The following is a 23,094-nucleotide window of genomic DNA, read 5'->3' on the forward strand; positions in this document are numbered from 1 at the left end:
CATTATACATTACTTTTAATTCTTCCAATAGCACTGTCTGGTCTGATTGTCTAGGATTTGATTCCAATGATGGTCTTCTCTGTGGGCCTGAGTCGAATTTTGTTTTCTTAGTGATCATTTTAATTTTCAAGCTTTTGTTTTCTGCAAGGGCCGCTTTTGTCTTTTTCTGTCTAGTCTCACTTTTAACTCTCTGGCTTCAGCCTCTACTGTCTTCACCCGCTTTTGCTTTCTCCACCGTCTTTTCTGATTTACCTATACTTTCCCAGCTGCCTTTCTGACTTACTTCAGCTTCCCCTTTCGTTGTCTTGACCTCTGTTCTTCCGCTGTTTTCCTGGATCTTTTTCCACTCCTTACGTCTCCGTCATGTCCTCTGCTTTCTCCACTGTCTTTCTAATTTGCCTCGGCTGTTCCTTTCAATGTCTTGGCCTCTACTCCCTCGCTGTTTTCCTGGGCTTACTCCACTCCTTGCGTCCCCGCTTTAGCCTCTGCTTTCCCTGCTAACTTTCTAGTTTGCCTTGTCTGTTCCCTTTGTTGTCTTGGCCTCTGTTCCCTTGCTGTTTCCTTGGGTCCTCTCCGTTCCTTGCGTCCCCGCTTTGGCCTCTGTTTTCTTCGCTGACTTTGACTTGGCTTCTGTTCCCTCGCTGTTTCCCTGGGTCCTCCCCAATCCTTGCGTCTCCGCTTTGGTCTCCGTTTTCTTCGCTGACTTTGACTTGGCTTCTGTTCCCTCGCTGTTTCCCTGGGTCCTCTCCGTTCCTTCCATCCCCACTTTGGCCTCCATTTTCTTCGCTGACTTTGACTTGGCTTCTGTTCCCTCACTGATTCCCTGGGTCCTCCCCGATCGTTGCGTCTCCGCTTTGGTCTCCGTTTTCTTCACTGTCTTTGACTTGGCCTCTGCTCCCCAGCTGTTTCCCTGGGTCCTCATTGCTCCTTGCGTCTCTGCTTTGGCCACTGCTTTCTCTGCTGTCTTTCTAGCTTGCCTCAGTACTTTCGTTGTCTCGGCCTCTGTTCCCTCACTCTTTCCCTGGGTCTTCTCTGCTCCTTGCGTCTCCGCTTTGGCCACTGTTTTCTCCGTTGTCTTTCTAGCTTGTCTCGGCCGTTCCTTTCGTTGTCTTGGCCGCTGTTTCCCTGGATCCTTTCTGTTCTCTTCGTCTCCGCTTTGGTCTCTGTTTTTCCTGTTATCTTTCTGGTTAGTCTCGTTGTTTTAGCCACTATTTCTCTACTATCTTTCTAAGTTCTTTTCACTGTTTGCCTCTGCTTTCTTGGTAATTTTTGAACTTAATTTCGCTCCTCTACTGAAGCATCTACTTTTTCTCGTTCTTCTCTACTTCGTCCCGCTTTGCTTCTTCTTCATTTACTTCTCTCCTTCCTCTCAGCCTTCTTTCATTCACTTTGTTCTGATGGCCTCTTTCAAGCGTTGTGGCAAATGTGGAGGCAAGATTCCTACATCGGATGGACACGATTTCTGTGTCCTCTGCCTTGGGGAGGCACACAACACCAAGACCTATCCCTTGTGCAAGGCCATGACTGCTCAGGCCCGCAAAAATAGGGACCAGAAGCTTAAGGTGGCACTCTATGAAAAAGTCCTTCCCCCGCCTGCAGCGGCCTCCACTTCTGCAGACTCAGTTTGAGCAGCTGCAAAAATCCTCAGAGGCTCATAAAGCCCACTTCCAACCCTCTGACAAAAGAGGGGAAAAGGCCAAGGAAAAATCCTCGAAGGTCTCCAAAGACTCTAAGGTCTCCAAAGACTGTGGAGATGAGCCGAAAAAGGCTTCTAAGAGGAAGAAGGAGAGGTCTCCAGACCACAAGGCAGACCGGTCTTTGAGAAGAGCTCTCTCTGCCTCTCCTGTACCAAAAGCTCGCTGTGGACTGCCCAGCACCATCTCTGTTTTTCCAGTCCTGGTATCTGGTGTTCCTCCTGATGATATTAGCTACATCCACTCAGCCGGTTGTGGTCGATGTCGACACTGACCTGGTGCACCTCAATACTAGCTCCGAATCTGAGGGAGAGATCCGTGATCCTGATCCTCCTATGTTAACGTCTCCAGTCAAACAACCATTGGCTCGACAGGACCATGCAGCCCTAGGTACCGAGGCAGATGACCTCCAGCCTCAAGAGGAGGTGGATGACGATGACTTCGACAGTGAGCTCCTTGATCATTACCCTGATTTGATTTTTGATTCTGAGAAGGGAAATTACTTGTTGCCTGTGGACATGTGGCAGCTACGTAAGCATCTTATACAGCCGGCTGCAACCAAGATGACCACCTTGATGCAGATCTTGCGTGATCTGGCCGCCTCCATTTCTTCTCACACACCTCGACATCAGCCCTTTCCGAAACCAAGACATGGTTTTCCCGAACGCTCTCTGGATCATTATTCTAGACCGTTTCTCTCTCCATCCTCTGAAGACCTCGGCAGGTCCTGTTCTCCCTTGCATCTGGAAGATCCTAACCCACCATCCTCTACTAATGTTGTCAGAGCCTTTTTGGACCGTGAAATCTGGATGGCTGCAGCCCTTGAACTGAAGATCAACCAACAGGCAGATGATGCTCTTGACCCAGTCAACCTCCAGATTCATGGGTACATGCCGGCCCCTCCGTCATTGACATATCTACCGTCCTTAGAAAAGATTACCAAATGGTCCTGGGCAACTCCAGCTTCCATTTCCTCTACTTTAAGGAAGATAGAAAACCTGTACCATACTGCCCTGTCCGGTCCAGGATGGCTCTTTGAACATCCCAAGCCTAATTCCGCCATAGTGAAAGGTTCCCAGACCGCCTTCACTCCTTGTTCATCTTCCGCCCCCATAGACAAGGAGAGTAAGAAGTTGGACAGCTTGGCCAAAAAAATCTATGCCTCTGCAGCTTGTGATATGAAGATTGCCAACTATGCGGCATGTATGGGGGCTTATGTACAGCACCTGATGGAAAAGGTGGAGCCCTTTATAGATGAGCTTCCTGAAGATCGGAAAAGGTTTGCTGCAGCGATCTGTACCGAAGGCCACTTGGTTGGCGGTCAACAAATCATCTCCGCGAGACACTCAACTGATTGTGCTTCGAAGGTTCTATTGGGATCGATAGCCCTTAGAAGACACGCTTGGCTCAGCTGCTCAGACCTCATTCCCAAGGCTATGTCTGCGATAGAAGATGTGCTATTTGACGATTTGGGCCTTTTCCACAAAGACACTGACGAAAAACTCAACTTTCGGTACTATATGAAGACCACAGCAAGAAAGCATGGCATGTCTTCTGCTCCTAACCGCAACCCCAGACCTCGATATGGATACCAGTGCCCCATGGTACCCTCAGTACCAGTCTCATTATCAACAACAAGACTGGCCATACCAACCCCAAGATAGGCCTCGTCAACGTCAGCCGTCTCAATCCTCCTCGGCCTCTTCTGGACGTCGCCAGCCTTCTCAGCCCCGCTTCCAACCGGCCTATAAAAAGAATTCCAAACAAGGCAAGAGGAGGTTCTGAGATGGGGCTGCGTACTTCGTCACTGCCCTCTTTGGAGATAGATTAAGGGCCTATCTTAACATCTGGGCCTCAATAACATCTGACTTCTCAAAATTGTCTGTAGGGGATATGCCCTTGAGTTCACTGATTCGCCCCACTAACCCCTCCGAAACCCTTCTCGATGAAGTGCACACACTCTTGGAAAAAGGCTCTGTTGAACCCATGGATCCATCGCGATCTCGATACTGTTTCTTTTCCCGCTATTTCACTGTTCCCAAAAGTGACTCTGGTCCCAAAAGTGACCCATCCTGGACTTGCATCAATTAAACACTTTCATTGTTTATTCATTGTTTATTGCCGATTTAGAATGCTAACTTTCCATTCTGCTACTCTTGCAGAAAGGCGCTGGTTCGCAACACTCGACCTGAAGGATGCTTATTTCCATGTTGGAATTCTAGAAGGCCATTGGTGCTTTCTTGCTTTTGCCATCGGTACAAAGATGTTCCAATACAGAGTCCTTCCCTTCAGACTGTCCTCGGCACCAAGGATGTTCACAAAGTGCATAGCACCGGTTGTAGCTTATCTGCACCAGCAGGGGATCACAGTCTTTCCTTTTTTGGACGACTGGCTGTTCATCGCCCCATCCCGAGACCAGCTATTTCAAGATTTTCATTTCACCTTAGACCTCTTACACTTGTTTTGTCTCATGATCAATCTCGACAAGTCTTATCTGAACCTGTCCAAGCGGGTCAGATTCATATTGGGACAACACTAGACTCAGAGACATGCATGGCCTGTCTCCCAGAAGACAGATACCAGGCTCTCTCCCGTGCAGTTCAGGTTTGCCTTCTTCACAGACGAATATAAGCACGTCTAGTTCAGGTCGCATAAGGCCACATGGCATCAGTCACCTTTGTTACTCCATGGGCAAGACTTTGCCTCAGGCATCTTCAGTCATGGTTTCTCTCTGCATTCAACCCCATGTCAGATTCTCCATCCAAGCTCCTCACCATTCCAAGACTGGTTCAGAGAGCCTTGTGCTGGTGGCTCAAACCCGACAATGTCCACGTCAGAATGCCCTTTCTGCCTCCACAGGTGGAGATCACCCTCGCCACAGATGCTTCCTTAGAGGGTTGGGGCACCCACATCTTGGGCTTCACAGTCAAGGACAGGTGGTCACCATCCGAAAAGCAGCTGCACATAAGTGCATTGGATGCTTGCATAGAAAAAGCTCTCAAGTTTTCCCAGAATCTCCTTGCCGACAGGGTAGTACTTCTCCTGACGTAGTACACCGTCATGTACTACCTAAACAAGCAAGGAGGAACAAAGTCCCAGACGCTTCTGCAAATAACACTGCACATCTGGGATTGGTGCATCCAAAACACGATCCTACTCCAGTCCATTCACTTTCCTGGAGACAAGAATGACCTGGCAGACCAACTGAGCAGATCCTCCAACCCTTGCCACGAGTGGCATCTCCACCCCGAGACGGTAGACTTTCTCTTCCAACTCTGGGGTGAACCAACAACCCACCTCTTTGCTTCGCCCGTCAACACTCAATGTCCAAGGTTTTGCTCTCGAATCCGGTCACTCGACTCTCAAGGGGATGCTTTCCAGCTCAAGTGGTCTGGTGAGATGATGTACGTCTTCCCTCCGTTGGCCTTCTGTTTGGACAGAATCTCGGGTTCAAGGTGCTCCAAGCGGCTATTTGTGTGCTACTCAGAGGCCAAGAAGGGATTAACTGTGACTGTACAGAGGTTTTCCAAATGGGTGGCTGGCACCATCTACCTCTGCTATGAACTGTCAGGTAGACCTCTTTCAGCTCGGGTTCAGGCCCATGCAATGCGGGCGGTAGCTGCATCTTCCGCTTTTTTGACTGGAGTGCCCTTGGAGGGTGCTGTCTGGTCCCAGCCTCTGACTTTCATTACAGGCTGGACACCAGGGCTAGACAGGATGCAGCTTTCGGAGGACAGTGTTGCTTTCTGGGTTACATGAAGCCTGTCTTTGCAGTCAAAGTTCACTGTTTCTCTTTGATTTCAATTGAACTACATAATGTTCATGTCTTCACATTGCCATTCTGCATTAATGTTATGAATGTCTTTGACCTTGTTGAAACAGCTAGTTATCTTTTGAATTCATACACTGATTCATATGTGTGTGGTTATTGCATTTGTTTTTTGAAACTAAACTACTTGAAGTTGTTGCCTTTCAGTTTTGGGCTTGAAAACAAACTATTTCACACTGTGTGTGTGTGTGTGTGTGTTAAATGCCACTGCAATTGCATTTTGTCTGCATGACTTTATTGTTGTTTAGTAAAGACAATTGCTTTGATCTTCTACCTGGTGTCATGACACTCCCTCCAACACTGACTTAAGCGTGTCAGTCTACCCATTTGTGTGATTCACAGAGACCACGAAGAAGGAGGACAGGTTGCTCACCTGTAACGGTGTTTCTTCGAGTGGTCATCTGTGAATTCACACAAATCCCGCCTGTCCACCCCTCAGTGTCCTGCTCATTATTGCTGCTTCTGCTGTCGCTTTTGCGTGGTTACTTGGAACTGGAGAAGAGCGTGTCCAGCAGGGACATTATATGGGATGGGCGGAGCTACCACCAAAAAGTTGCAAACTAAGTTTTGCTAGAAATTCTAGAAGTGCAAATCTACAGCACTATATAAATAAAGCATAATAAGTTTCCGAGCTAACTGCACAGGCACAGTAAAACCCATTTGTGTGAATTCGCAGATGACCACTTGAAGAAATACCATTACAGGTGAGCAACCTGTCCATCTAAAATGTCTGTGGAGGACGAGCCAGAGTAGGTTCTTCTTGGTCAAGGCCCTGCAGAGGAGCTACCATTCATCGCAGGGCAGACTTGGCACTTGCCTCAGTGGCCTGACTCTGTTGATTGCAAGGGAAGTGGAGGGAGCAAATCTGTGCCAACCTTCAGGGTTGTGGGTACACTGTCTGACCCTGGGTGCTGTAACAGTTCTGCCCTGTTGTGGGAAGTGCTCTGATCAACCCTGCTAGGCTTCTCTGTGTGCTTATGGAGGCACATGTATGTGTCTTCCCTTTCCTCCTTCCCTTCCTTCCTCCTTTCCCTGCACCATGGTTGGTGGATCTGCTTGGTGGCATTCCATGAAGGCTATTCTGTTTGTGAGCCCAGGTGTGACACTTGGCACTTGGGTAACACTGAACTAGGAGGAACTAATGGTTGGGCCAGCTGCAGGAAAAGCGATTCCACCTAAATATTAAAAGGAACTTCCTACCAGTAAGAGATGTCCGACAGTGGAACACACTCCTTCCTTGGAGTTTGGTGGAGTCTCCTTCCTTAGAGGTCTTTAAATAGAGGTTGGATGGCCATCTGTCAGTGGGGATGCTTTGAGAGTCCCTGCATGGCAGAATGAGGTTGGACTGGATGGCCCTTGTGGTCTCTTCCAGTTCTATGATTCTATGAGGGTGACAGAGCACCTCATCTGTTCCTTTCCATCTCTTGTGCTGCATGCTCCTCAGTGAATGATGGGCACTTGTTTCGTCAGTTTTGTCATCCCAGTAAAGGAAGGAGAACTACCATCACTGCCTCCAAATTGAGTAGAAGTCCTTTTGCCAGTCATGATTTGGCTGTTGGGGGAGGAAGAAGAGGACGAGGAAAGGGGGACCCCCTTGGGAGGAACAGAAGCCCCAGTAACCCCTCAGCACCTGGCAGGACCCCTGGGGGTGGGGGTGGCAATCAGGGGGGGTTGCCCCTTCCTCCAATAACCTCTCCTCTCTTCCCTTTGTTCCCTCTCCTCTCCTCCCTTTCCTTTTCTTTCTCTCTCTCTCTCAACCTTTTCCAGGTAAAAGTCCTCCCGTAAGCCACGTGGGGTCTTCCTCCGATTTTGCCAAGCCCCCCGACCCGTTTCAGCCATTCGGGGCTGACAGCAGTGACCCTTTCCAGAGCACAAAGGGGTTTGGGGACCTATTTAGTGGAAGAGACCTGTTTGCTCCTCCTCTTCCTCCTCCCTCCTCCTCCTCCTCCTCTTCCTCCTCTGCGAGGAAGGCTTCCAAAGAACTCTCGCGGGGCTTTGCTGACTTCTCAGTAAGTTGAGTTCCTTCTCTCAGGCTCTGAACAAACCCGCCTGCTGCCTCTGCAGGGAGGGAGGGTTGAATGCATCTTTGTTGGGTTGTGGGGGGAATTACTGTTTTGGTTGCACCCCCTTCTTCCTCCTCTTCCTCCTCCTCTTCTGCTTCTGTCTTTTGGTCCTCCTGCCATCACTCCCCCTCCCCCCATAGCAGTTCTCTGTTAATGTTTCTGTATTCTGGCAGCCATTACTGGTCAATAAAAAGAGTGTTGGATGTGATGCTGCTTGTTGTGGAGGTGTCTCTGGGTTTTATGGCTTCATAATTGTTCTCCTTGTGGACCTTTGGGAGATCATGGAGGGAGACAGACTCATCCTGGAATCTTTTCAAGAGCTTTTAGGGCCTCCAGAAAGTATCTCTTTTTGCCATTCTTCAGGAGCAACCAAAGACCCAGCTGGCAAAACAGTTTCTGCTCATTAAAGAAGGAGCCATGTTAGTCTTTTGCAGGATAAAAAGGAGGGAGGAAGAAGGATGGCAGCACCTTTGAAACTGACTTGCTTTTTTTTAGCATGGGCTTTCGTGGCAATAGACCCATCTCTTTGGACGCATTACCAAAGTACCATTGCCAAGTGGCATTAAGGCCTTAGGCATAAAGTATATTTATATCGTTTGGGGTGGGATAGAATGTCATAGGACCCAGAAATATGCAAATTGTGTCCCTTCCCCTGATTTTTTAAAGGTCTTGGTAAGGTCATACAGGTCTTCCGGAGTAGTCAGTTTGTGTTTGAAAAGCTCAGTGAGGGTTGAGGGTGATGTTCAAGTCCTGTCAATTGGGGAAGGATACAGTAATGTTGATTTAAACAAACAAAAAAAAAACCCAGGGTGTATCACGTGAAGCTGGAAAAAAGGAGGTTGCAAGTTGGGGAGGGGAGAACTCTCAAATGGCCCCCTTGCCAAGGGAGAGGAGATGGATCCATCCATCCAAAGAGAGAGAGAATGTGAAACATGAGGTTTGCAAAAGGAAGGAATTGGAGCAAGAAAGGCGAGACGGAGCCCTTCAGTGCCCTTTTGAGTGCTGAGGGAACCCCTCTGAGCTCCTGCAGCCCTTGGCAGGGACCCTCTATGTGTTTGGGGAGGGGTTGGATTAGTGCTGAGAAAATACAAGGGAGCGATTTGAGGAAAAGGCTGCAGTGCTGGTATTTTTGAACTGGTTTCTTCCTTTTAGCCTGGAAAGCAGCAGAGGCAGAGGGGATGCCAACCTGTGGGACACCAGCTGCAGGAGAGGTTGGCAGCTGGGCACGAAACAAAGGGAGGCGGAGGAAGGAGGAAGAGGGAAACCTCCCCAGGTGCCTTTGTTTTGGTTCTGCATCTCTTTTCATACAGCGGGAAGGGTTGTGGATGGGAAGCGAATTGTAGCTCTTTGTGTTAGGATATCCCAGGAGGGGGCAGTCTCTAATTCATGGCAAACCTAAAAGAATCAGCTGGTGGGGGAATACCTTTTTAATTTTTTTGCATAAATCTTTTTTCCTCTGTTTTGGAGAAGAAATCCTTTGCAGGTTGGTTGCCCTTTGTTGCTCATCCTGGGCATAGGAGGAGAGTAAGTCTACCCATGGGGACCCCCCCCACTCCTCCCCATCACTTGCAGGAAGGTGCTTCCCCCATCTGTCCCCCAATTCTCTGCCAGGACAGGTAAAAGCTCCCTGTTGGGCTGCAGGGAAGATATGGGAAAGTTTCTTCTCTGCAATGTAGATACCAGAATCCCCTATATGGCATCTGGGGAGGGGTTTTCCTGAGACTTATGGTTTGGGAGAGGACTTCTTTACCCCACTCTTTGGCACTGGTCTCTCTGCTGAAGGAAAAGGGGGATGATGGATCCTGTTTTGACCCGGACCCTCAGGGTTACCTCTGCCCAGACGCACATGTAACAGGAGGGGGCCTTAATGAAGACACTGTGGCTGCTGGTGGGGCTCCTGTCTCGCAGGTCCTCTGACGACAAAAGGGCTCTCTGTGGGTCCTGGGGCGGGAGAGGGTTTGGAGACATGCAGTCTGGTGGGGGGGTCTGTCCTACTGCCCTGTTTGGGACCCAGGATTCAGGGGTGCCCCCTGATGCCATTATCTTTGCCTTCTGTTGCCAAGGGGGACAGTTGGGTGTCACCCCCCATATCCCTCTGCTTAGCCTTTCTTACTTGCTATTTGCAGCCTGCCTCCTGTCCAGCTGCCAGTTGTGCCACAGCCACTTTCCAGCTCCTTTGTCCTCCAAAATGTGTCCTGGGCTCCTTGGGCTCCATTGCTCAACCTCAGGTGGGGTCCACCACCACTTTGACTTCTTGCAGCTGCTCCTGGTTGGCCAGCTGCCCACCTCCTGGGACTGTGGACACCACCACCCTCCTATTGTTGAGCATGACTGTGCCTTGGAGAAAGTATAGAGCTGGTCTTTCCTGGCTGCCAGGAGGAGACATGGAGGGATTGTTGGCTATGGCCTTCTGGGGTGGTTAGGAGGAGGGGAGTATAGGCCATTTAAGTGGTCAAACTGGATTCACCCCAAATCTGAAGAGCCCCATGGTATGTGGTTGGTGCTTGGTTTGTGCCATCATCTGCTCAACATGGTTGATCCTTGGGAAAGACTCTGATTTGGCCAAGGGGTGGGTTCGGTTTTCGACTATTCTGTGGGCATTTTATTGGGGCTCAGTTTTGTGGCAGCCATCTTTGAACTTGCTCCCTTTCTTCCTCCTCATGTTTGGCAGCCCTGTGAGGCACGTTTAGAGTTCTGCTGTGTTGGGGGGGGGGGCGGGAGAGACGCTGACACCCTCCCTTGATGCCACTGTATGGACATCCCACAAACACCAGCCCCAATAGGTGCCCCCTCCCCTTCCCCTATCCCTCTGGTTCATTAACCTCATTTTGCTGCCCTTTTCTTCCAGCTTGGCAATGAGGAACAGCAGCTGGCATGGGCCAAGCGGGAGAGTGAGAAGGCAGAGCGGGACCGATTGGCGCGGCTGAGGAGGCAAGAGCAGGAAGACTTGGAGCTGGCCATTGCCCTCAGCAAGGCTGACATGCCCACCTCCTAAAGGCCAAGGAGCTCTGGCCCCATTGCTGCCCCGCAGAGGACAGAGAGCCGGCTGCCGGCCTCCATCTAAGACCCTCGGCTTGGTTCTCCCTTTCCATTTTTATCTCCCGCAGTAAGTCTTACTGCCTTCCAATTTGGGGAAAGGAGCCCAAAGCTGTCCATGTGGAAGACTCTGCTCTCGGCCCTCCTTCCACTAGGATGGTTCTGGGGAGAAGAGAAATTGCTCCTGGCTCCAACCATGACACCACTAGGCCTGGCGTGGCATCAAATAGCAGGGCAAGGTAATTGCAACAACCTTGGCGTGGCATCAAATAGCAGGGCAAGGCAGTTGCAACAACCTTGTATGGGCACACTCCCAGCAGAGGAGCTACTCCTCATTGCCAGGTGTGGGAGAAATACAGGAGGGGGGGTTCCCAATGCGAAGAGAGGGCCAGAGATCTCCAAGGGCTACTGGACTGCAAGTTTTATCCTCTCCCCACTCAGCAACCCAGCTAAAGGCTCATAGGAAATGTTGGAGCCCAGCAACCTCTGGAGAGTCTTCATTGTCCACTTCCCATGGGTCTGTTAGCCCCTTGGGAGAGGGACTGCATCTCCTGGGGCCTCTTTCCTCCTCTTCCTTCTCCTCCTGCCACCTTGGGGAGTTTGTATTTCTGCACTGTGGCATGGCTCCTCTCCTGTGCCAGTCCCTGGGCAAGGGGCAAATGCTTTCCACCCCCAGCACAAGGAGCTGCTTCTCACTCCTTGGCAGGTGGGGTGGAGGTCCTTCAAGTATGTTTGTTTTTTTGCAGAATGTGTGTGTGTAGCCTCCTTCCCCCTGTCTTCATAGTCAAAGGGCAGGAGTCCAAAGGGGGACCCACAAATTCTGGGGGGGCATTTCACAAAAGGGGTCAAAAGCCCAGCTGAGGGTGCTGTGGTAGGGGGACATTTGCTAGAAGGGAACATGTCTGGGAGGATTGTTTGGAGTCCCCACCAATGTCATCCAAACCTGGTGGGGGGAGCTTGCCCTCCCCCCCAGGGATCCAAATCTTATTACCTATGTGGCTGTCTCCGTATCCTTGAAATGATCACACAGCAAAGGGGTGGGGTGGGGTTGTGGGGAGGGGTGTTGCATTAAAGGGTGAACTTTAGCCCGTGTTCTCTGTGTCTATTGTTTAATATAAGAGATATGTTATCGTTTAATATAATACATGAAAATGTTACTTATTTTGCAGCAGCAGTGGCTCTGGGTGGTTTTTTTGCTCTCTGTATTGCACTAGTTCGCTTGTTCTGGGCCCGGGTACCTCTCCAGCTCAAAGCCCATCCTCTTCCTCTCCTCCTGGGCACAAATGTCCAGGAAGGTCACCAGCTCCTCCTCCTCCCAGCCCCCCAAAGCCATCTCTACCCACAGGTTCCTCTCTCCCTGGGAGAGACCAGTTCCCACCAAGCGGAACCTGAACCTTGCCCCCAGCTGTCTGAGGGCATCTCTGCCCAGGAGGGAGACCCCAAAAGTGCCAACCAGTAAGCCTGCCCTTGAAGCCCAGCAGAAGCAACACCGGGAAAGGGGGCCTTCTCCTCCTGGCTCCCCTCCCCAGGCCCAACAGCTGCCAGTCAGAGGTGAGGAACCTGCTTGGCCCTCTGCCATCCAGGCTGGGCAAGAGGGGCAGCAATCCTCCCTGGAGTGTTACATCCTTTGTGATTTTGCGCCTTCAAGTCATTTCCAGCTTATGGTGACCCTAAGGCAAACCTACTGCAGGGTTTTCTTGGCAAGTTCCTTTAGTGGGGGTTTGCCATTGTCTTCTCCTGAGGCTGAGAGAGTGTGACTCGCCCAAAGTCACCAAGTTGGGTTTACATACAAGCCAGGATTCGAACACTGGTTTCCAGAGTCCTAGTCCAGCACTCAACCACTATCCCTTGCTGCCATTAGATCCTAAGGAGAAGCCATTCCTTGCCTTCATGTCCCCCTTTCTTTCCTCTACCAGCTCAAGTGGGCATCCCCTGTCTCTCCTTTATTTTTTCCTCAACGACCCTAAGAGGCTGGCAGGGAGAGAGAGAGGACGCCTAAGGAATGGTTTTTGGGCCGGGTAAAGAACAGGGTGACCTTTGGCAAGTCACGCTCTCTCAGCTTCAGGGGAAGGCAGTGGCAAACCCCCTCTAAAGGAACTTGAACCTGGACCTTTCCAGTCTTCCACCATCAGGGATTCCCAAGCCTTGGGGGGAATTTGGGGGACCTGCTCTTGGGGGCGGGAGAGGAGGGAAGGAGCCATTCCGTTCTCTCTACTGTTGAAAAGCATCTTCTTTCACTACAGACAAGTTCTTTTATATTATTATTATTATTATTATTATTATTATTAACCTTTATTTATAAAGTGCTGTAAATTTACACAGCACTGTACATGCAATCTTTTTAATTGGACAGTTTCCTGCCCTCAGACTTAAAATCTAGAAAAAAGAGGCCCAAAAAACACCCATTTTGTCTGTCGTCCAAAAGTGCTATGTACAGTTTTGGGGTCTACAGATCCCTCCGTCTCCAGTTTTCCAAAGCCAGTCTACCCCCTCCCATTGATGTCTCTCAGTTCTGAGTCATGTTGGAGCTCTGTCCCGCTGCCAAGGTCTCCTTGGTGGGGCCTTCGTGGTCAAGGCGAAGCAGCCTCTCCAGTGGGGCTTCTGGTGCTGGGTTTCCGTTGTCCTAGAGGTGCCTCTTCATGTGGAGGGCGAGGTGGTCGGAGCGGGAGAAGGCTCGGTCGCAGAGGCGGCACTGGAAGGGCCGGTGCCCAGTGTGCTTCCGGTAGTGCCGGGTCAGCTCATCGGAGCGGGCAAACTTCCAACTGCAGCTGTCCCACGAACACTGGTACGGCTTCTCCCCTGAGGAAAGGAAAGAAGCAGTGGACTCATGTAGGGCAATGGCTCTCAAGTTTCCTAATGCTGGGACCCTTTAAGACAGCTCCTCATGTTGTGGTGACTCCCAATCATAAAATTGCAGTGTCTCGGTTCCTAAGACCATCGGTAAATTTTTTCCGATGGTCTTAGGCGACCCTTGTGAAAGGGTCATTTGACCCCCAAAGGGATCGCAACCCACAGGTTGAGAACCGCTGCATTAGGGGTTGCGAACCACACCAGGGAACACGCTAAACTCCTCAAACACCTATCTTTTGGCAGAAACAGGCTATGGCATTCACCTGATTCCCTTTAAAATGCTTTAAGACAATGACCCCCAAAGGCACTTTAAGAGATTTTGGACTTCAGCTCCCCGAAGCCTTGGCCATGTTGTCCAGTCTGGGATTCTGGGAGCTGAAGTCCAAAATCCATTAAAGGGCGCATGTTTGGGGGCCACTGCTTTAAGAGATGGTGGGAGTGGGGTGAAGCTCAGTGGAAAGAGAAAGGAGAGGCCCCAGAATTTTTTCCAAGTTAAAACAAATCAAATTTAAAAATTAAAAAAAAAGTTTTTGGAAATTTAACATTTTAAATATTATTTTTAATTTTTTCTTTAAAAAGGGGCATCATATTTGAACCAAACCTTCACTACATCTATGGAAACACATTTAGGTGGTGAGTATGATCAGTGTTGCCAATTTCGTGACTTTCAGGCGAAAACCGGGACTTTTCAGAGCTTTTCGTGTGATTTTCGCGCCTTGCTCTAATTCAGTGCCTTTTCCGCGACTTTGGCCCTTTCAGCTCCAGCCTGAGAAGGCTGCCTGCAGAGCAACCAAAACCCTTTGGAGTGTAACAATTTTCAGCCAAGAGGGCTGGAGAAAAAACTCTCTCTCTCTCTCTCTAATGACTCCCTCTGAGAGCCAGGAGGGAGCAAGCCCAACCAACCCCAACTGTTTGGAGGAATCACATTCACACTAACAGTTCAGCCAATCAGAGAGAGGACAGTGATTGCCCCCCCCCCCCCAGGCATTCTCAGGCTCCAGGGGCAAAGCACAGTGGCTGCAGTGCTGGAGAGAGGCAGGGAGTGAGGGATCTTGGCTGGCTTCCCAATTGCCTTGGATTTCCAAGTAAGACATAAGTTTTAAGGCACGCAAAGGCAATAGTTGACAATGGTATCATGGCTTGATGTTGTGGACTTCTGTGTGGGCCTGAGAGGGACATTTGAATTTCTGAATTCCTGAGCTTGGGCAGAGTGCCCCAAGCCTACCTCTCAGGGTTGTTGTTGTACTGTGAGGTGGACCATTTGGGTTGTGTGATGTGAATGTGATGTCCCTGAGTGTGTGTGTGTGTGTTAGTGATTAAATATGCCTCTGAGCATGGGCAGAGCACCTGCTAAGTTGGCATCCCTGCCCTGTCTTCCCAGAATTTTGTTTTGTGGCTCTCTTTTCGTTCCCTTTTCCATTGCCATCCATACTGCGGAAATAATCCAGTTTGGCACTGCTTCTAACTGCAAGGCTCCCTGCGATGATGGGATTCTGGGCACAACAAACCACCAAGCCCAGAATTTCATGCATGGAGCCCTGGCTGCCGGTAAAAGCAGAGTCTCAACATGTCACAACAAACTACAATTCCCAGGATTCCCTGGTTTGACAAGGGAATTGCCTCCACGCTTCTAGATCACAGCCCCAGAGAATGAGTCTACAGGATATCAGTGTTGCCAATTTAAGTCCACTGCTTCAGCTGCATTTGGATTTAATAATGATAATGATGGTGATGGTGATAGAGAGATCTTGTAGCACCTTTGAGTCTCACTGAAAGAAAAGTTGGCAGCATGAGCTTTCCTAGACTTAAGCATATTTCCTCAGATGCATGGGAATTGTAGTTTATTGTGGCACCAGAGCTCTTTCTCACTAAACTACCATTCCCAGGGTTCCCTAGCACTGAGCCAGGGCAGTTAGAGCAGTCTCAAACTGGATTATTTCTGCAGTATGGATTGGACCTTGAGCATTTTTAATAATGAAGGTCCAAAACACACTGCAGAAATAATCCAGTTTGTGACCGCTTTAACTCTCCTGGCTCAGTGCTAGGGAATCCTGGGAATTGTAGTTCATTGTGGCACCAGAGCTCTTTTTGATAAAGAAGGCTCAATGTCTCACAAAACTACCATTGCCAGGGTTCCCTAGCACTGAGCCAGGGCAGCTAAAGCAGTCTCAAACTGGATTATTTCTGCAGTGTGTCTTGGACCCAACTCAGGCTGCATCTTCACTCCAGAGACAACCCAGTTTCATACCGTTTTTACTGCCATGCTATGAAATCCTGGGAATTATAGTTTGTTGTCACACCAGAGTTTGCTGAGAGAGAAGGTTAAATGTCTCCGAAAACTAGAATTCCCAGGGTTCCCTAGCACTGAGCCATGGCAATTAAAAGGGTGTCAAACTGGATTTATTTCTGCAGTGCGGTTGCAGCCGAACACATTTCTATTTGGCACAAAGGTTCCTGAACCCCCTTCATGTCAAAATAAATATCTTAAAAGGACTGAAAGATTCTTTGTTTGGTTCAATGGTGATTTTGAGAGTTGAAATAAGTTACAATTATTTTTATTCAATTATGTTTACGTTTATTTGCAAAACATCCGCGATTTTAACATTATGGGAATTTTCTGGGAATTGTGACTGAATATTCCGTGTGATCTGGGGGGATTCAGCGGGTTTGGGACAAACATTTTCGGGAATTATCTTCGAGGCTTGTTGGCAACACTGAGTATGATGTACACTTGTCCCTCCATATTGGCTAGGGTTAGGAGCACAAGGCCCCCATGAATATGGAAAAACTGCAAATAACAAAAACGCCATGTTTTTCACCTGAGAAGATGCCTCTCTAGGGTTCTCTAGGTCCTACAGGGCAACTCTGTGGTCAACATCCGACAGACAAAGACTATAAAACTGCCCTGGAGGAGCTACAAAGGCCTACAACATTTAGTTGAACGTTGACCACAGAGTTGCACTGGAGGACCTAGAGCTTGCTAGAGGGGACATATTAATAAAATCCGTGAATAATCAAAGCCACAATCATGGAGGGATGAGTGTAATTTGAAGGCGTAATTTTAATTTTAACTCCTAGTCTGGCGCAAGGCTATGGGATTCTGAGAGTTGGAGTTTGTTGGGCCCGGAGCGGAGCTCCCGCTCCTCTCGAAGCCTACAACAAACTCCAAATCCTTGAATGCTTTGCTGCGCCAGTCGAAGGCGGCGGTGCCAAAGCGGGCGATTTCTGCGTCGTGGCTGGGGCCAGTGAGGCCTAGTCAGCGGGTGAAGCCTGACCTGTGTGGGTCCGGAGGTGGGCCTTGAGGTGGGAGCTCTTGGTGTAGCTCTTCCCGCAGCCAGAGTAGGAGCAGCTGTGGGCGGCGGGGCGCTTGCGGGGCCAGGAGCGGCGTCCCCGGCGAGGCTTCAGCTCCAGCGGCGACGACGGCGGGGTCAGCGCCGAAGAAGACGGCGGCGGCGGCGAGGAGGCGGCGGCGGCGGCTGAGGGGGCCGAGGCGGCCTCCACGTCGTAGGCGAAGGCGGGCGTGTAGGGGTCGAAGGGCGGGCGGCGGCGGCGGCAGCTGGGGAAGGATCCCAGCCGGTCCTCGGGGCTCAGCGGCGGCGTCGGAGGCGGGCTCTGGAGGAGGCAAGGGGCTGCAGCCCGGCAGGCCTCCCGCTTGACCCCAAAGTGCGGCTCCGGCCTGGGGCCCTCGAAGAAGAAGAAGCGGCCCTGGAGCCCCGGCGGGGAAGGGGCGTCCGGAAGTCCTCCGTAGGCCGCGCACGGGGAGGGGCTGCCGAAGGGGCCCGGCTCCAGCGGCGCCGCGGGGCAGCTTCTACCGTGGCCCCCGAAGAAGAACCACTCACCACCGTCGGAGGGGTCCACCGCGTAGTCCCAGCCGAGGCCCTCCGGGTCCACGGAGCCCGTCCCTCCGCCTCCCATGGAGAGGATGAGCTCCAGGACGGTGTTGAGGTCGCGGTCCTCCTCGGACGCCTCCCCTTCTGCTCCCGCCTCTCCCCCGGGGGCTCCGAAGGCGAGGGGCGGCACCCGGGCCTCCAGGCCGCAGGGCCACGAGGGCGGCGGAGCGGGGTCCGGCTAAGGAAGGAAGGAAGGAAGAAAATGGTTGGTTGAATGCCTTCTTCGGAAGTTGTTTTTAAACAGAAGCTGGGTGGCCACCTGTCAAAGGGGGCGCTTCGGGTGGGAGTTCCTGCAGGGCAGAAGAAGGGCTTCGACTGGATGACCCCTTGGGCCCCTTCTCCCTCTAAGATTCTAAGATTAACGAATTGATCTTTATGCCGCCTGGTGCCTCTCAGAAAGGGACTCTCAGGCGGCTCAGAGAATTAAAAACAACGTTGTAAAAGCCTTGAGGGTAAGAGGTGTTCCCATCCCGTCCCATTCCCGACTATTGGGGGGGGGGGGTCCAGTTTTTGTTAATAAGAATCATCATCATCATCGTTGTTGTTTTTGTCCCGACTCTCCAAGCAGATGGAGGCGGCTAGCAATAATAAAAACCCCTTAAAGCACAACAAGCCCAGTTCCCACTTTCCATCCTCACCCTCCCAAACCAAACCCACAATAAAATGACAGTTGGATATGAAACCACTGTCAAAACAAGGCAGAGGCGCCTTGGATGCTTGATGGAATCAGCAGGAAAATCACTCGGGTGTTAATCTGGGGGCTCCCTCCAGACTGGAGAAATAACCCGGTCTGGCACCGCTTTAACTCTTTTGTCTGGCTCAAGGCTATGGAATTCTGGGAGTTGGGGTTTGTTGTGGGCCCGGAGCAGAGCGGAGCTCCAAGTCCCAGAATCCCATAGCCTTGAGCCAGACAAAAGAGTTAAAGCGGTGTCAAACCGGGTTATTTCTGCAGTCTGGACGCAGCCTCTGAGGGGGTACAGGACTGGGCCCGATGCTGGCAGGGCCTCTGGGCTCCTGGGCATGTGCAGAGTGCCTCTCACCTGGAAGAGGTCCGGGGCGCAGCAGAAGGATGGGAGGCTGGCGGTGCCCATCCCGGCTCAGAGGAGGACAGAGGGGCTGCTGCTGCCGGGCTCTCGGGCGCCCCTTTTAAGCCGGGCTCCGCCGAGGACCAGGCCAATGGCGGCGGGGCAGGAAGCGCGTCCTCCCGGCCGGGGAAGGAGGCAAGGCAAGGGAAGCCAAAGCAAAGCAAGAGGGGGGCTCTTCGGGGCCGGTCTCGCTCTCCTTTCGCCCGGCCTAAATTTAGCTTCCCTATAAAAGGCGGGCGGAGGAAGAGAGCCTCGGAGACACATGCTCTCGGGACACCTTCCTTCCGGACACTAAAGAGGCCGAGGGGGGAGCAGGGGCTCCTGAGCGTGTGCAGAGTGCCAGGCCAACCTCTGTGGGGGCCGGAGGGGGGCTTCTGAGCATGGACCGAGTGCCCCCTTCCCTCCCTCTCACTGAAGGAAGGAAAGAATAGGAGCTGCCCCTCCAGGAAGGCTCCTTTTCTTCCCCGCTTTAAAGCTCCAGCAACAACCCTGTGGGGCTGGCCAGGCAAAACAACAACCCCGCGGGGTGGGCTACCTCACTGGAGGACGGGCGGAGGCTAGGAATTAGTTGAGCAAAGGCACGATGGGCTTTGTCGTCACCCAGAGGGCCCCTCTCTGCCCCATTCAAGCCCTTCCCTTGTATTGGGAAGGGGGTCTCCTGTGCCCCCCCTAAAAAGCCCCTCGCTGGGAGACTCCGTGGTGACATCACTTCCCTTCTGGGTATGACGTCACCCGCCCCAGCGTGACGCCACAGGAATCACCCTGCCTCCCAAACACCTGGGTTCCCATGGCAACCCAGCCCCCTCCGCCCCTGAGGATGGCCCACATGCTACCCCCCCCCCCCTTCTGCCCCTTCCTTTCAGAGGAGAGAGCCCACCACCACAGGCACCCCCTCTCCCTGATGTTTTGGGACTCTGACCCCCCATCATCCATTCCCCACTGGCTGTGCTGGGAGGAGAGTTATGGGCCAGTCCTTAAGCATCTTCCAACCCTGTCCTTAAGCATCTCTTAAGAATGGAGCCTCCATGGGAAGGAGCAGTCTCTCCCGGCCCCGGCACCCCCTGGAGAGTTGAAGGAGCCCCTTTTCTGGAGCACCAGGTCCAACCTTATGGCTGCCCCTCTGACTAGGGAGACGGTCACTGTCTTTTTGGGAAGGGGTGCCCCCTCCCATTGACCCCTCTCCAGGCAGCAGAGCCAGTGGGCAGGAATGCTGGGAGGGGAGCCCAGAGAGAGCTCCCAGCTGGACCCAGAGGGGAGAAGACACCGGTCTCCGCACTGAACCCACTGGGTGGCTTTGGGTCATTTGGTTGATCAGTCTTTCTCTGCTTCACTTGGTCTCTGACCTACCTCACAGGATTGTTGTTAAGAGGACAAAGCGGGAAGGAGAGCCATGGCTGCTGCCTTCATCTCATGGGCAACTTGTGATTCTTGTCGATGTTGCCAATGTGTGCCTTGAAATCATTTGACTCTACGGGGAATCCTACCCTATAAGATGGTTTTCTTGCCAATGCTTGCTCAGAGGGGGCTTGCCTTTGTCTTCCTCTGAGGCTAAGAGAGTGTGACTTGCCCAGCGTTTCCACTTTTGCTCTTGGGAGTGTGCCATCACCAAAGCTGCTGTTATCATGTGCCTTTGAGTTGTTTTGACTTCAGCAACCCTTTTGTATGGTTTGCTTGGCAGGATTTGCTCAAAAGGGGTTTGCCTTTGCCATCCTCTGAGGCTGAGAGAGTGGGACATGCCCAAGGTCACTCAAAGGGGATTTGAAGACTGCTCTTCAGCACTGAGGCCTCTGCACCAGGCTGGCTCAGGCAGTTGATTAGCTGGACTCCTCAGCCTCACAGCCACAAAGAAACACCTTTGCAAACTTTCCTTAAAAGCCAGACCTCCATGGAATAAAACTCTGGACTTTGACAGTGGCAGCCATGGGGGCTGTGGGGCTTCTCTCTCTGCCTCTGGGCCCAAAAGATGGGAGCCAGGCCTTCAGGGTGTGAGTTTAAAATTATGTTTTTAAAATTTTAGTGTATTGTTAATCTTAATTTTATACTGTTTTGACTAAGTTGTTTTAATTGTTTTTAAAGTGTTTTTCTGTTGTGAGCTGCCTTGGGTCCCTTTTTGGGAGAAAGGTGGCATAACAATGAAATAAACAAAAAGTAAATTCAGTCTTTGAGAGCCTTTCTCTTCCATCCCAGAGTTTATAGCTGCCTGAGGAAATGGGGCCTCCTGCACATGCACAGACCTTGCACCAAGTCAAAGGGCCTTTGAATAGTTTGGGCAAATGAGGCAGAAAATGCACACACACACACAGAGGATGCACTAGTCCCGAACCAGCCACCTTTCTAATCCATTCCTTCAGGTGGCTGTTTTGGGGGCAAAAGGCCGAGAGCAAGGGGACTTGTATGGGGGAGAGGAAGACTGAGCCAGTCCAGGGCCCCTGGCCAGCTTCTCTCCCCACGTCTAGGCCTGGCCTGAGCCCCACCATCCATCTGTCCAGCCAGAGCGAGTGCAAGGAAGAGCAGGAAAACCTCCGCAGCTTTTATATACCCCTGTTATTTTTAACTGAGGCCTCCCCCTGCTGATGGCAGCGTTTCCTCTTCCAGGCGCTCAGGAAGCCCCACTTGGCTCCCTTTCCGGATCATATGCGCCGAACGGCCTGGAACACAGCAGCACCACCATCACCACCACCTGGAGCACAACACCATTGGCGGATGCCATGGGAAAAGTAGGGGGTGGACGGGGGACAGGAAGAAATGATGACGATGATCATATGTTTTATTTTTATTTATATACCGCTATTCCAAAGATCATAGTGGTGAACAGCAAGTAAGCTAATTAGCAAGTAAGCTAATTTGCCCCCAACAGTCTGGGTACTCATTTTAGCCACCTCGGAAGGATGCAAGCCTGAGTCGAGCTTGGGCCCCTGAGAAGCCCACGTGGGAAGAGAGGTGGGAAGGCGGGGTCCTGAGGCCCATGTGCCACCATGGAGGGGGGCAAGAGGTGGGGATGGGTCTCCTCTAGATCAGGGCCTTGGTTTGCCATTTGGGCCTCTGGACAGAACTGAGGAAGATCCATGGTGTGGGATGTCAGGGTTTTAAGGTATCTTCCCCACCCCTCTTATGCATGACAGAAATCCCAGTTCCCATTTCAAAAAGGAGGAGCAATAGAATCAGGAAGCTGGCACTGGAACTTGATGTAGCCGAAAACAAGTTCCATCTTCTAGATGACGTCCCTTCAGAGAGTTAAAGGTGGCACTCAAGGCCTTCATCCTCTGGCAAAGCTCCTGCAAAGAAGGATGCTGAAGGGATGGCCTCCTTTGGCAGAAGGTTGCTTTGTGCCAATCTGTGCTGTGAGCAAAAGGGCTCCTCTGGCACAATGGCCACTGTGGGCAATTCCAAATGTAAGTCAAACAGAGCCCCCTCCCCAATTCAAAACACTCCTTTCATAGCACTGCCAACCCCATCAGTGTGCCCATTGCAACTCTTGCTTTATGAATGGGAACAGGGTCGCCAGTGGGCTTGGGTTTTATGGGAGGTTGGGTGGGGGAGAATCCTTTAAATCCAAACTGGGACAATGTCAGACTTTGAGCAACAGCAGAGTTCAGAATGAGTGAGGGGTTTGGGAAGAGGGAGAGGTGGTTTCTAGCCTTCTGGAGACCCTCCTCACAGCTGTGGGTCCAACAAAAACCCACCAGAAATAGTTGGCTCTTTTATTTGGAAAGAGAACTACAGGGTGGGAAAAGGGGGGCGGCAGAATTTTTATCCACAATGTCTCAACCACAAGCACAGCCTTGGTGTGCCATTCCTCCTTGCTGGGCAGGGGCTAACTGGTGCCAGCTGGGTAAACACTTGGCCCATTCCTGAAACACAAAGGCCTCCTCTCTCCATCTTCTTCTCTGCCTGCCGAATACTCCGAAACTCTGCAGCCGAAAATATGAGGAAGGCTGGTACTGCGAACTGGACTGGGGAGGGAGGGTGCATTGCATCCAAAAGGAAGGGACACAATATTTGCTTTTCTGCCTGGAAATTATTTTAACACTCTGGAGCAAATTCAAGCTTGCTTTCCTTGCCTTCGTGCTTAAGAACTGGAATCTGGCCAGCCTCTTGTAACCATCCTTTTCTTGTTTGTTTTCATTTTATTTTGTGTTTTTTTAGTGTGTGTCTTTTTAATTGAAAAATTTTTAACAGGAAATGCAATGTAGGAAATTAGCTAAGTTTACAAATTTATTAACACCATTGCAAAACATAAATACAATATGTAAAGGGATCTAAGTTTTGGCCTCTGAGACTAATTGAAAGAAAGAAGTTGGAAGGAAATGGACTGAAAAGGCTGTGAAAGCTCATGCTGCCAACTTCTTCCCTTTCAGTTAACCTCAATGGTGCTGCAAGATCTCCTTACATATGAATTTTACATCCTAACATGCCCATATCTTTGAATTCCATTAATATTCTGTGACCATGGGTGAGTCACACTCTCTCAGCCTCAGAGGAAGGCTATGGCAAACCCCCTCTAAACAAATCTTACTAAGAAAACCCAAGGATAGGGGCATCTTAGAGTCACACAGTCGGAAATGACTTGAGGGCACACAACAACAAACTGTATGTAATCCAGCCTCCAGAGTTAATGTTTATTTCAATCAATATACTGTATAATTC

The 23,094-nt window shown here is 51.0% G+C and overlaps 2 protein-coding genes across 2 annotated transcripts in view; one reads left to right on the plus strand and one right to left on the minus strand.

The window, feature by feature from the left end:
- EPS15L1 (epidermal growth factor receptor pathway substrate 15 like 1) overlaps nucleotides 1-11,793 on the plus strand; it is a 51,187-nt gene extending 39,394 nt beyond the window's left edge. The window contains exons 23-24 of the mRNA XM_089496636.1: nucleotides 7,291-7,532; nucleotides 10,435-11,793. Of these exons, the coding sequence (XP_089352762.1) occupies nucleotides 7,291-7,532; nucleotides 10,435-10,581 (389 nt within the window). The 3' untranslated portion in view covers nucleotides 10,582-11,793. The remainder of the gene's footprint in view (nucleotides 1-7,290; nucleotides 7,533-10,434) is intronic.
- A 1,125-nt stretch (nucleotides 11,794-12,918) lies between these two features.
- Nucleotides 12,919-18,466, minus strand: KLF2 (KLF transcription factor 2). The gene is made up of 3 exons (XM_089496555.1): nucleotides 18,403-18,466; nucleotides 16,748-17,540; nucleotides 12,919-13,421 (listed from the first exon to the last, which is right to left on the minus strand). Exons 1-3 carry the CDS (start codon nucleotides 18,451-18,453, stop codon nucleotides 13,246-13,248), a joined length of 1,020 nt encoding a protein of 339 aa, XP_089352681.1. The 5' UTR covers nucleotides 18,454-18,466; the 3' UTR covers nucleotides 12,919-13,245.
- Nucleotides 18,467-23,094: the final 4,628 nt, after the last annotated feature.

Source organism: Sceloporus occidentalis, unplaced genomic scaffold (assembly GCF_023333645.1).
Source record: "Sceloporus occidentalis isolate IW3139 unplaced genomic scaffold, rSceOcc1.0.p SCAF_91, whole genome shotgun sequence".
Taxonomy (NCBI): domain Eukaryota; kingdom Metazoa; phylum Chordata; class Lepidosauria; order Squamata; family Phrynosomatidae; genus Sceloporus; species Sceloporus occidentalis.

Bases quoted from the DNA above. Each gene is read 5' to 3' on its own strand.
- KLF2 (XM_089496555.1), bottom strand. From the start codon at position 18,453: ATGGGCACCGCCAGCCTCCCATCCTTCTGCTGCGCCCCGGACCTCTTC. The intron at 17,541-18,402 runs GTGAGAGGCACT...TTCCTTCCTTAG, and splicing joins GCGCCCCGGACCTCTTCCAG to CCGGACCCCGCTCCGCCGCC. The intron at 13,422-16,747 runs GTCAGGCTTCAC...TCCTTTCCTCAG, and splicing joins CCACCTCCGGACCCACACAG to GGGAGAAGCCGTACCAGTGT.